The 14,036-nt window shown below is 37.9% G+C and overlaps 1 protein-coding gene across 2 annotated transcripts in view; it reads right to left on the reverse strand.

Annotated features, from left to right (window-relative positions):
- Window positions 1–3,889: 3,889 nt before the first annotated feature.
- TMEM236 (transmembrane protein 236) overlaps window positions 3,890–14,036 on the reverse strand; it is a 53,508-nt gene continuing 43,361 nt past the window's right edge. Inside the window, exon 4 of one of the 2 annotated variants that reach the window (XM_058681787.1) lies at window positions 3,890–7,821. In XM_058681787.1, coding sequence (XP_058537770.1) covers window positions 7,238–7,821 — 584 coding nt within the window. In that variant the 3' untranslated portion in view covers window positions 3,890–7,237. The remainder of the gene's footprint in view (window positions 7,822–14,036) is intronic. The other variant, XM_058681786.1, reaches the window with a different exon arrangement.

Here is a 14,036-nt window from a genome sequence, read left to right on the forward strand (position 1 = left end):
GATGGCTCAATATCTGCAAGTCAATCAACATGATACCTTATTGACAAAATGACGATAAAAATCATATCATCACAATAGATGCAGAAAAAGCATCTATTGCCCAAATTCAATGTCCGTTTATGAGTAAAAACTCCCAACAAAGTGGGTATAGAGAGACCATATCTCAATATAATAAAGGACATATATGACAAATCCACAGCTAACATCATACTGTATGGTGAAAACTTGCAACCTTTTCCTCTAAGATTGGAACAAGACAAGGATGTCCACTCTTGCAACTTTTATTCAACATATCACTAGAAGTCCTGGCCACAGCAATTAGATGGGGAAAAGAAATGAAAGACATACCAGCTGGTAAAGAACTGTAACTGTCACTATTTGCAGGTGACATAATAGTATATAGAGAAAACTCTAAAAACTTATGCAAAAAATAACTAGATCTAATACTTGAATTCAGTAAAGTTGCAGGATATGAAAGTAATATACACAGATCTGTTGCATTTCTGTACACTAATAACAAATGATCAGAGAGAGAAATTAAGGAAAACAATCCTATTTACAATTACACCAAAAAGGATAAACTACCTAGGAACAGGTTTTTTTAAATACCTATTTAACCAAGGAAGTGAAAGACCTGTATTCTGAAAAGTATAAGGTGTTGATGAAAGTAATTGAAGATGAAACAAATAGAAAGATATGCTATAGAAAACTTAGGAAGGAAATCGAAGAAGACACAAAGAAGTGGAAAAACATTCCATGCTCATGGATCAGAAGAATAAATATTGTTAAAATGTCAATACTACCCAAAGCAATCTACACACTCAAGGCAATCTCAATCAAAATTGCACCGCCATTCTTTTTTTGTTGTCTTATTGTTATTTTTAAATTTTTTAATCTTTATTTTTGAGAGAGAGGGAGACAGTAAGAACAGGAGAGGAACAGACAGAGAGGGAGACAGAGAATCTGAAGCAGGCTCCAGGCTCTGAGCCATCAGCACAGAGCCTGATGTGGGCCTGAACTCAAACTGCAAGATCATGATCTGACCCAAAGTCGGACACTTAACTGACTGAGCCACCCACACGCCCCTACACTGGCACTCTTCTCAAAGCTAGAAAAAACAATCCTAAAATTTGTATGGAACCACAAAAGACCCTGAATACCCAAAGGAATATTGAAAATGAAAACCAAAGTGGAGGCATCACAATCCCAGACTTTAGCCTCTACTACAAACTGTAATCATCAAGACAGTAGGGTATTGGCACAAAAACATAGACCAATGGAATAGAATAGAGAACCCAGAATTGGACCCACAAATGTATGGACAACTAGTCTTTGACAAAGCGGGAAAAAAATCCAGTGGAAAAAAGACACTCTCTTTAGAAAATGGTGTTGGGAGAACTGGACAGCCATACGCAGAAGAATGCAACGAGACCACTTTCTTACACCATAAACAAAAATAAACTCAAAATGGATGAAAGACCTAAATGTGAGACAGGAAACCATCAAAACCCCAGAGAAGAAAGCAGGATAAAAACCTCTTTGATCTCAGCTGCAGCAATTTCTTCCTTCACACATCTCCAAAGACAAGGGAATTAAAAGCAAAAATGCACTATTAGGACCTCATCAAGATAAAAATCTTCTGCACTACAAAGGGAACAACCAACAAAACTAAAAGGCAACCAATGGAATGGGAAAAGATATTTGCAAATGATGTATCAGATAAAGGGTTAGTATCCAAAATCTATAAAGAACTTACCAAACTCAACACCCAAAAAAACAAATAATTCAGTGAAGAAATGGGCAGAAGACATGAATAGACACTTTTCCAAAGAGGACATCCAGATGGCCAACAGACACATGAAAAGATGCTCAACGTCACTCATCATCAGAGAAATCAAAACCACACTGAGATACCACCTCACACCAGCCAGAGTGGCTAAAATTAACAACTCAGGAAACAACAGATGCTGGCGAGGATGTGGAGAAATGGGAACCCTCTTGCACTATTGGTGGGAATGTAAACTGGTGCAGCCATTCTGGAAAACAGTGTGGAGGTTCATCAAAAAATTAAAAATAGAACTATCCTACGACCTAGCAATAGCACTACTAGGAATTTATCCAAAGGATATAGGAGTGCTGATTCATAGGGGCACATGTACCCCAATGTTTATAGCAGCTCATTCGACAATAGCCTAATTATGGAAAGAGCCTAAATGTCCATTAACTGATGAATGGATAAAGAAGATGTGATTTATATATCCAATGGAGTACTATTTGGCAATAAGAAAGAATGAAATTATGCCGTTTGCAGCAACATGGATGGAACTGGAAGGTATTATGCTAAGTGAAATAAGTCACTCAGAAAAAGATATACATCATATATTTTCACTCATATGTGGAACTTGAGAAACTTAACATAAGACCATGGGGGAAGAGAAAGGGAAAAAAATAGTTACAAACTGAGAGAGAAGGAGGCAAACCACAAGAGACTCTTAAATACAGAGAACAAACTGAGGGTTGATGGGGGGAGTGGGGGAGAGGAGAAAATGGGTGATGGGCGTTGAATAGGGCACTTATTGGGAAGAGCACTGGGTGTTGTATGTAAGCAATGAACCATGGGAATCTACCCCCAAAACCCAGAGCACAGGGTACACACTGTATGTTAGCCAATTTGACAATAAATTATATTTTTAAAAAAGAAAGATATGCTGTACTTATGAACTGGAATAATTAATATTGTCAAAATATCCATACTACCAAAGGAATCTAAAGATTAAATATAATCCTATGAAAATACCAACAGCATTTTTCACAGAAAAAGAACAAATAGTCCTAAAATTTGTATGGAAGCAAAAAAGTCCCCAAATAACCAAAGTGTCTTGAAAAAGAACAATGCTGGAATTATCATGCTCCTTGACTTGAAACTATACTACAAAGCTTTAATAATCAAAACAGCACGATACACACACACACACCCCCACACACACACCAGACACATAGATCAATAGAATAGAAAGAATAGAATAGAATAGAATAGAATAGAATAGAATAGAATAGAATAGAATAGAATAGGAGAGCCCAGAAAGAAAGCCACAATTATATGGTCAATTAATCTATGACAAAGGAAGCAAGAATATACAAAGGGAAAAGGTAGTCTCTTCAATAAATGATGACGGGAAACCTGGACAGGTACATAGCAAAGAATGAAACTGGATGACTTTTTCAACCCATGTACAAAAATAAAATCAAAATGAATTGGAAACATAAATTTAAGACCTGAAACCATAAAATTCCTAAAAGAAAACAAAGGCAGTAAACTCTTGGCTATGAGTCTTGGCAATATTTGGGGGGGTGGGGACTGTCTCCCTAGGCAAGGGCAACAGAAGCAAAACTAAACAAATGGGACTATATCAAACAGAAAAGCTTTTGGACAAAGCCATCAACAAAAGAAATGGCAACTTACCAAATTGGAGAAGATATTTGCAAATGATGTATCTGATGAGGGGTTAATACCCAAGATATGTAAAGAACCAATACAACTCAACATCAAAAAAATAAACAATTAAAAAATGAGCAGAGGAGGGAGGTGAAGAGGCATTTTCCAAAGAAGACATAAGACATACAAGTGGCAAACAGGTGAAAAGCCAACTCATGAAGAGACGCTCAACGTCACTAGGGAACATAACCAGGGAAAGGCAGATCAAAACTGTAGTAAGATATTACCTCACACCAATCAGAATGGTTAGTAGCAAAAGGGCAAGAAATAACAAGTGTTGGTAAGAATGTGGAAAAATAGGAGCCTACCTGTCTGTTGGTGGGAATGTATATTGTACAGCCATTATGGAAAACAGTATGGAGCTTCCTGAAAAAATTAAAAATAGAACTACCATACAATCCAGCAATTCCATCTTGGTATTTATCAGAAGAAAATGAAAATGCTGATTCAAACATATATATGCACCCTGTGTTCACTGCAGCCCTGTTTATAATAGCCAAGGTATAGAAGCCGTCTAAGTGTCCATCAATACATGAATAAATTTTTTAAAAGTCATATATTTAAGAAAGTAATATGTATACAATGAAATATTACTCGGCCATAAAAAGGATGAAATCTTGCCATTCGCAACAACAAGGGTGGGTCTTGATGGTATGATGCTAAGTGAAATAAATCAGACACAGAAGGACAAATACCATATGATTTCACTTACATGCAAAATCCATAAGGCAAATGAACAAACACAACAAAACAGAAACAGACTCTTAGACACAGAAAACAAACTGGTAGTTGGCAGAGGGGAAGGGGTAGGAAAATGAATGAAACAGGTGGAAGGGATTAAGAAGTACAAACTTCCTGTTATAAAATAAATAAGTCATGGGGATATAAAGTATAGCATAGAGAATATAGTCAATAATATTGTAATAACTATTCACGGTGACAAATGGTAACTAGACTCATTACAGCGATCATTTTTTAATGTATATAAAATATCAAATTACTACGTTATATACCTAAAATTAATATTGTATGCCAACCATTCTTCAATTTAAAAATTTTTTAATTAAAACTTCTGAAAGGCATTGAAGTGAAAGACTATCATAGACTTGAACTTTATAAACATGTGTATACTCTTGAAATAAAATATTAAATTGTTACTCAATAATTTTCCTCTACATGTACATCTCTTTACTGTTTGTATAAAGCGTTGTGACCTCCCAGTAGGCCAGGTATATCCATATTCGACTATTAAACACATAACACATTCTAAATTCCAGTAAGTAATACTTTAGAGTTTGTCTGACCACTGGTCACTCTATAAATTCCAATATAAAGATAAATATAAATGTATGTCAAATGTTTTCATATTTAAGAAAATTACGAATCAACTACTTCACCTACACATTTTTCTTAATTAAAAAGGATTATCATGGCATAATTTGAAAGAGATTATTTCAATTCTCAATTTTTTAGAGTTCTAAGTATCATAAGTGCCTGTTGGATTGACAGATGAAGAGGGAAACCCACAAGACACCATCAGGACTTCCTTTAAGGAATTTAAGCATTAATGGGGAACTCAGAAAAGTAAACCCTCAAATAAAGTCTTAATAGAGCACTATAATTAGCACTATAAGAACTCAGGAGGGACAATCAAATGCCTGACGAGTGAATACTCATGTCAACTTTAATCCGTATATTCAGTAGATTGCTCATTTTTGGACCTCATACTACTTGGTGAAAAATTATAACCTAAGGTGACCTTGAGATTTTACATATTATTTTTCATAAATAAAATGGTTAATGTGGCACATTTGAAATACTTAGTTTATCAAGTTATTATTGTTTGCCAGACAATATAATGACAGCATTTCCTATCTCATGTAATCCTCGTCAACCTATTAAAGTACAATTCTAACCTATTAAGGTAAGATTATTATGCTCTTGTTTTAGATGTGGAAACTAGGGTTTACAGTGGTCAAAGAACTTACCCAAAGCCATAAAGCCAGAAGCTAAGCTTTTAAAGAAGCGTAAACAGACCTCTTACAGTGGGAGGAAAACCCATAAAGCATAGGGGATCTGCGAGATTGGGGACTTTGACGGAGACAAGGGCTGGCATGCAAGTTCTGTTATCCATTCTTACCGTATCTGTTGCCACAGATCATTGAAGAGACTGGCTAGTTTGACACATTACTCTGCACACATAAGCCTCTCAAATCGTTCTGGCAGCTGAATATCCACAAGTGTCACCAAGTCGTGAAGACAAATGATATAATTATGCATCTAATTACTTCACATCAAGGCATTCAGTATATATTATCACATACAGCACAGATGCATTTGCTGTTGTGTTCATAACCTGAACTTCTAATTTTGAACAGGGTTGTGGGGCACCTGGGTGGCTCAGTTGGTTAAGTGTGGGACTTCAGCTCAGGTCATGATCTCGCCCTTTGTGATTCCAGCCCCACATTATGCTCCATGCTGACGGCTCAGAGCCTAGGGCCTACTTCAGATTCTTGTCTCTCTCTCTCTCTCTCTCTCTCTCTCTCTCTCTGCCCCTCCCCCATTCATGCTGTGTCTCTCTCTCCAAAATAAATAAACATTAAAAAATTTTTAAACAGGGCTTGTGACTATTTTTATGATGGTATGAAATTCCACAAATAAAATATTCTTTGAAATCCACACCTTCAATTTATGGCCTCTTTCTATGATAAAACTTTAGGTGTTACTGATGTACCTAGACTTCATTACATTTAACAATATGTATATTAGTACTTCAGTATGAGCAAAGGGCTATGCCTTAAAACTGAACCAAACATCTGTTAAACTGAATTGCTGTTTATGCTGAAATCAGTCAATTACATAAAAGTCGCTTGCCACAGCGGATTAAAGAACATAGTTCCATGTTTGAAGGAGACCTTAAAACTACAGCTCAAAAACATTTTTTAATAAATGTTTTATATCTCTTTAAAAATGCCTATTCATTTATTTTGAGAGAGACAGGGAGGGCGAGCAGGGGAGGGGGAGAGAAGGAGGGAGAGAGAGAGAGAGAGAGAGAGAGAGAGAGAGAGAGAGAGAGAGAGAGAGAGAGAGAAAATCCCAAGCAGGCTCTGCACCGGCAACACAGAACCCAATACGGGACTGGAGATCGTGAACTGTGAGATCATGACCTGAGCCGAAACCAAGAGTTGGACGCTTAACCAACTAAAGTCATCCAAGTGCCTCTACCGTTCAAATTTTTTCAAGTATAATCTAAAACTTATTCAATAACATCAGGTATATTTTCTAAAAAAAATAGTTCTATCTAATTCATTCTTGCAATGCTCTTTAATTTATATAAATGATAAAAATATCATTCTTGGACTTAGTGGGAAAACATGTTCTAATTTTTTTAAGGCTTTAATGAAGAGTGTTTTTAGAAAAAGTGCAGTATACATAACTAACTAAAATTACTAACATTTTCTAGAGATCCAGGTGAATTAACTTATAAGAATAAAACGTTGCTTAAATTTAACATCAGTTGAATATACTTTTCAAAAAGCGATAAGCTACCCTTATTAAAAACAGTTTATTCTCTACAATGTATTCCTCATTTCTTTCCATAGGACAAAAATTTATAACTCTGAGCTGTCATCACAGAGCCCAACGCGGGGCTCAAACCCATGAGCTATGAGATCATGACCTGAGCCGAAGTCAGATGCTTAACCGACTGAGCCACCCAGGTGGCCCTATGACATTTTCTTTTTAAAATGAAGACATTTCAAAGGTAGAGAAAGCTCTGAATTTGGATAAGTAATTGAAGTAAACATGAGAGAGAGTCACTAGTATGTTTTTACAAAGGCCCAATACGGGTGTGATAGTTCCCAGGGCAATGATTAAACTAAGTCTAATAAAAATAAAGGGTAAGTCTTGGAGAAAGACGCCCAGAGAATTCTGAAGAGGGTTCTGAGGAGTTAATATCATCCGAAGGAGAGAAATAAAACTGAATATGTAGACTGGGTATAGCCAGCCTGACTTATACACAGCAGGGTGGCCAGCCACGCGCACCATTTCTATGGTGTCAGACCACAGCAGAAAGCTCCACAGGATGATCTGGGCACGACAGTCCTGATGGGACATGGTTCCCAGGATTCCCGAGTGGAAGGAGGGCTCCTGGGGTTCTCCCAGCGCTGGAGCGGGGCTCTGTGTGCTTTGTCCCCATGGCTGTGATGCCTCGGTCCTCCTGGCTGGCTGTGGAGACGAAGTATTTTCTTCCTTTTGCTTCACTTGGTCCATCACGGTTTTTACTTGGTGCAAAGTGGTTGTATGAATATATGTAACTTCATTACCTGCAAGAAATTAATTGATTCATGGCCATTTAAAATTTTTTTTAATTTTATGTAAATGAAAATTGTACTTCAACTTTATGTAAATTTTTAAATTTCAGTTTTTTAGTTAAATTTAAAATAAGATAAAATTGTAAGCCTTCTCTTTCTGAGGTCTGTTTTACACACATAACTTCAGATCACAATAGGCACCATAATGACAGAAAAAGATTATGTTTTTGTATTTTTCTAGATATGGATCCCAAGTCAGTTTTATCATTTCACAGTACCAGCCATTTTTGGTTACTGAGCTAAGCACTTTCACATATAATCTCACTTAATCCTCAGAAAAAAATTGAGAAATAGACATTACTATCCCATTTTATAAATATAGAAAGTATACAAGAGGTTAAATGACAACGGAATTCAAATACACAGTTAGTAATGAGCAGGGCTGGAATTCACACCCAGATTTGTTTGACCCCAAGTGACAACCTCTCAACTTTATGGCTGCTATCACCTGCCTAGAGGCAAAACATCATGTGCTAATTATAAAACATGCAAATATCATAAAATCAAAGTCCAATGGTCCAACGTTGTCATTTTTTTATAAGAAGGCCACAGGGATCACTACAACTCAGATGTCCGGCCTTGGAGTTTGGTGCTAAGAGGGAATGTTTAACCAATGTGCTAGTGAAGGGTGCCACTTTGAACCCCGGTTGGTTTGTTTTTTAATTTTTTTATGTTTATTTTTGAGAGAGAAAGACAGAGCGTGAGCAGGGGAGGGGCAGAGAGAGAGGCAGACACAGAATTGGAAGCAGGCTCCACGCTCTGACCTGTCAGCACAGAGCCCAACGCAGGGCTCGAACTGAAGACCTGTGAGATCATGACCTGAGCCGAAGTCAGACACTTAACAGACTGAGCCACCCAGGCACCCCTGAATCCCATATTTTTTTAAGTTTCTCTTTCCCCAAAGTTTTTGAAACAGTCAGGGCAATTGGCTAGACTAAAGCAGTTTGTTTGCGGACACAAGGCTATGCCTGATCAACGCAACGCTCATTTGAATAAGTAGGATATTTTCTCATGAATATCACATTGCGCATGTGTTTGTGCGCACGTGTGCACATTCACGCACGTGCCTTTCTGTGCGCACATGGGTGTTGAGGTTGGGGAATTATGAAGGGATCCTCAAATCTCAAGACCTACTACCAGTATTCATGATGGTTTTTAGACATGAAAGGTGTAGCATATTGTTTTTCAAACATTTATCTAGTTAAGCACCATTTTTTCTTTCTTTTTTACTAAGAATTTATCTGGTCTTAAGGAAAGATTGCCAACATGCTGAGCTGTCATATTACTTGATAAGACAAAATTTAAAGGAGTCATTAGACTGCATAGCTCTAAAGGTTAAAGACATGAAGTCAATAAAAATTTGTTGAACTATATTGAGGTGAAAACATTTTAAAAGAGATAACTTATTATGATTAATGACTAATAAAATATTTGATAACTTTAAATAGGAGTTGTTTAAAGGACAAACCTTGGTTTTCTTTGTATATAACTAACTACTTTAAAATTTTAAGTGTGAATTGAGTAAATTGATAAACTAAAAAAAAATCTAAATTCTTGATAAAATATTATTTATTTATTTTTTTAACATTTATTCATTTTTTGAGAGACAGAGTGCAAGTGGAGGAGGAGCAGAGAGAAAGGGAGACAGAACCTGAAGCAGGCTCCAGGCTCTGAGCTCTCAGCACGGAGCCTGAAACAGGGCTCAAAGCCACGAATCGTATGATCATGACCTGAGCGGAAGTCAGAGGCTGAACCGATTGAGCCACCCAGGCGCCCCCATTTACTTCTGATATGAATCACTTATAAATAAATGATGGCACCTTTAGAAATTTCTTTACCAAGTTTAGATGACAGTAGCATGAATATCACTTCAATAAATAATAGTCAAGTAAGAAAGAAAATTATATACTAATTACTATTATTTTAATATTGCTAGAATTTGGGGCACCTGGATAGCTCAGTTGGTTAAGTGCTGACTGCGGCTCAAGTCAGGATCTCACCATTTGTGAGTTCAAGCCCCATGTCAGGCTCTGTGCTGACAGCTCAGAGCCTGAAGCCTGCTTTGGAATCTGTGTCTCCCTCTCTCTCTGCCTTTGCCCTGCTCATGCTTTCTCTCTGTCTCTCAAAAATAAATAAAAAACGTTAAAAAAAAATCCTAAAATTATCTTTCTTTTAAACTCAGATGCCCACTGGCATCAATTATACCTCTCATTTTACAAAAGAAAAAACTTACATGGAAATTATGTTTCTTAGAGTATGTCATGTCCTGGAGAACTCTCTTTGAAATAGATAAAACTGTCTGAATGGAAATTCAAATTCCTTTGTCAACATAAATAGTGCAGTGTATAATTTAGGCTTTTGAGGAGGACTGTAAATTCAGCATCGTATCAATGCCAGGAAGTGGCAATCTTAGACGCGACACATGAACATTTTTAAACAGTAAGAATCTTAATATCTGTGGATAAGAGCCGTGGGAGGAACAATGAATTCTTAGCTAGAGTTCCTTTAAAAAAAAAATTTTTTTTTGTATTCATTCTGAGAGGGGGGAGGTGGGGCAGAGAGAGAGGGAGACAGAATCCCAAGCAGCCTCTGCATCGTCTGCACAGAACCCGACATGGGGCTTGAACCCATGAACCGTGAGATCATGACCTAATCTGAAATCAAGAATCGGATGCTCAAGTGACTGAGCCACCCAGGCGCCTCAAGAGTTCATTTCTAATAAAATACGAAGGTCCCAGTCCATGTGTATTTGGCGAAATTGGGCTGGGAGCTTCCTATCTCTCTAACCTCAACAGAGACTAGGTTATAGTTAGGGGTACAGGGACTCTGTTGTCCTCTTTCCACGTGAGAAGAACTACAACTGTCCACTGGAGAGCTCTGCTGGCCTCCCAGAAGGGAAGGTGGTGTTGAAGAAGCCAAGGCACTGTATGGTCCTAAGAGTAGGACAACAGATTTGCCCCCGAGCAATGTAAACTTGCATGTACCCAATACCTTTTGGCTCAGTGATTAGTTTCCCTCCAAATTACTATTTTTAAAATTTCTGCTTACAGCTAGAATTCTTTTGTTGTTGTTAGTATTCTACTGTGGGCAAAATGACACATATTTTGGCAAAATCCATAAAAGATATAAGCACGAAGAAAGAGATCAACTCGCTTTCTTAGAGGCTGACATTTCCCTGTAAAAAGAGAAAGTGGCATCCATTCTGTGTCATTCCCTACATCTAATGCCAGTTGCCAAAAGAACTTTTTGTCTTCACTGCACAAGCTAAAGAGTTAAGAAAATGTAATTTTGATCACAGATAAATGTTTAAGTGGCTAGCGCACATCCGTTTTACTTGATTTTTTACACTGATGTATTTCTATTTCTTTTGTTTGTTTTTATTTATTTTTGAGAGAGAGAAAGAGAGACACAGCACGAGCGTGGGGAGGGCAGAGAGAGACACACACACACACAGAATCCAAAGTGGGCTCCAGGCTCTGAGCTGTCAGCACACAGCCCGATGCAGGGCTTGAACCCACGAACTGCGAGATCACCACCTGAGCTTAACCGAGGGAGTCACCCAGGCGCCCCGATGTCTTTCTATTTCCAACTTGTTTCTCAAAAGGTTTGGATAGCTTACAGGGAAAACCTAAGAACCACATAACAAATCAGTAGGGAAGGATTTTCTAAAGTGAGCATGTATCCAGAGAATAGAAAAGAAATAAAAGAAGAGAGATTCATAAGGAAAGGCACCTAAAAACATGACGGGAATGAGGCTGATACTAATAATGCACGAGTCAGGCTCCCAATCGTCTGTTATGAGCAGACAGATTATGTAGAGTCCTGTACCAAGCTTCAAATGGGCATAGAGAATGATGTAGCAACTAATGTGGGGAGAGTCCCACCTTCACCATGCTGTTACCTGTGATCACATCAATAAATACAGAAGCATAAAATGTGGCAGGAAAGTAGGGAAAGAGTCCAAATGTCCCTCGACTAAAGAATGGGTAAAGAAGATGTGGTATGTATATATGATGGAGTATTACTAGGCAATCAAAAAGAAGGAAAGGATTTCACTCATATGTGGGATTTAAGAAACAAAACAGATGAGCATAAGGGAAGGGAAGCAAAAATAAGATCAAAACAGAGAGGGAGACAAACCACAAGAGACTCTTGAGTCCAGAGAACAAACTGAGGGTTGCGGGTGGGGGATAGGGGAGAGATGGGCTAAATGGACGAGGAGCATTAAGGAGGACACTTGTTGGGATGAGCACTGGGTGTTACATGTAAGTGAAGACTCACTAAGTTCTATTTCTGAAATCATTATTAAACTATATGGTAACTAACTTGGATTTAAATGAAAATAATAAAAAATAAATAAAAATAAATCAATAAAATGTGGCAGGGCTTTAAAAGGAAGGTCAGTTCTTTGATGAGAGACTATCCTATGGATCTGCATGAGACTGGAGGTCTGGAAGGTTCAGCTGAGAAGTGACAGTTAAGCAGAGACCTGAAGGATAGGTAGGAATGAATTCGGTGAAGAATGGAAAAAGGAACTTTCCAGATTGTAGAAAGAGCATGTGTAAAGATTTTTCAGCCAGAATCACTGAAAGAGGGAAAGTTTGGTGAGGAGTTGGGGAGGCAGAGAGGGAAGAAGAGGAGAGTTCTAGAACCCTAGTAAGTGCTCTCTACCTACCAGGCACTGTTTTAAGCCCTTTTAATGCATTAATTCATTAAATCCTTAGAAAAATTCCCACCTTAAAGATGAACAAACTGAGGCACAGGGAGATTAGCAATTGTTTCCAAGGTCACACAGCTAGCAAGGAGGGAGATCAGAACTTGATCTCTTAGCTACACTATCAGTGGCAGAGTCAGACTGTGTGGCACCTTATGGGCCATGCTAAGGGGTTTAGACTTCCTTCTAAGCTAAACGGAAAACTGCTGAAGAGATGGAGAGTGGAAGGCAGAGGAACCAGAAAGGACATGAAGACATCAGCAAAGAGGATCTCAAGGCCACTGAGGCAGCTGTTGTGAAATGAGACTGTTATTCCACTCACAGCAACCAGAAAATCAAATTAAACAACTATTCAGAAAAAAATAAGACTAATCTTGATTAACAGTCCCCAAAATCTATTTTTAAAAAAAAAATTTTTTAATGTTTATTTTTGTGAGAGAGAGAGACAGAGCATAAGCAGGGAGGGGCAGAGAGAGAGGGAGACACAGAATCCGAAGCAGGCTCCAGGCTCTGAGCTGGCAGCACAGAGCCCGACGTGGGGCTCGAACCCATGAACCGTGAGATCATGACCTGAGCTGCAGTCAGGTGCTTAACCAACTGAGCCACCCAGATGCCCCACCCAAAATCTATTTTTCCTGAGAGAAAAGTGTTCTAGAGAAAGTGAAATGCTAATGATTTAGACATAACATTTCGAGAAAAAAAATTTAGCAAAGAAGAAAATTAATAGTCATTACAAATATTTTAAAGCATATTAAGCACCACAAAGTACTTTTCGTCATAGTCTTGGAGACAAAGGGAAAAAATGTAATAAATTAAAATACAAACAGGGCACTTACATACATCGTTATTTTGACACAGTCTACGGACTAAGCTCAACTGCACTATGTATAGTTTGCTTCCTTTGAGCAGCACATCTGAGGTCTGGAAGACAAGTGAGCAACTTCATGGCCAAGTAATAAATGATGAAACTCAGCGCCCACCTCACAGGGTGATTATGAGGCCTGAACAAGTCAATATTCATAAAACATTTAAAATAGCGCCTGACACATAGAAACAGCCATGTGTGTTTTCCATATACCAAATGTAGCGGCGCCTGGATGGCTCAGTCAGTTAAGCGTCCGACTTTGGCTCAGGTCATGAACTCACAGTTTGTGAGTTCGAATCTCGCATCGGGCTCTGGGCTGACAGCTCAGAGTCTGGAGCCTGCTTCCCTTTCTGCCCCTCTCCTGTTTGTGCTCTGTCTCTCTCTCTCTCAAAAATAAATAAACGTTAAAATATGTATATATATAATACATATATATATATAACATATTATAAATTAATGTAGCAATCACTAAATAATGAATTAGAATAGAACAAATGAATTAAATGAATTAGAATAGAACAGAAAATATCAGAATACAGTAAATAGTAAAAGTGATCACAGTTTGTTAAACTTTGGTTATAGTTACAC

Source organism: Neofelis nebulosa, chromosome 8 (assembly GCF_028018385.1).
Source record: "Neofelis nebulosa isolate mNeoNeb1 chromosome 8, mNeoNeb1.pri, whole genome shotgun sequence".
NCBI lineage: Eukaryota > Metazoa > Chordata > Mammalia > Carnivora > Felidae > Neofelis > Neofelis nebulosa.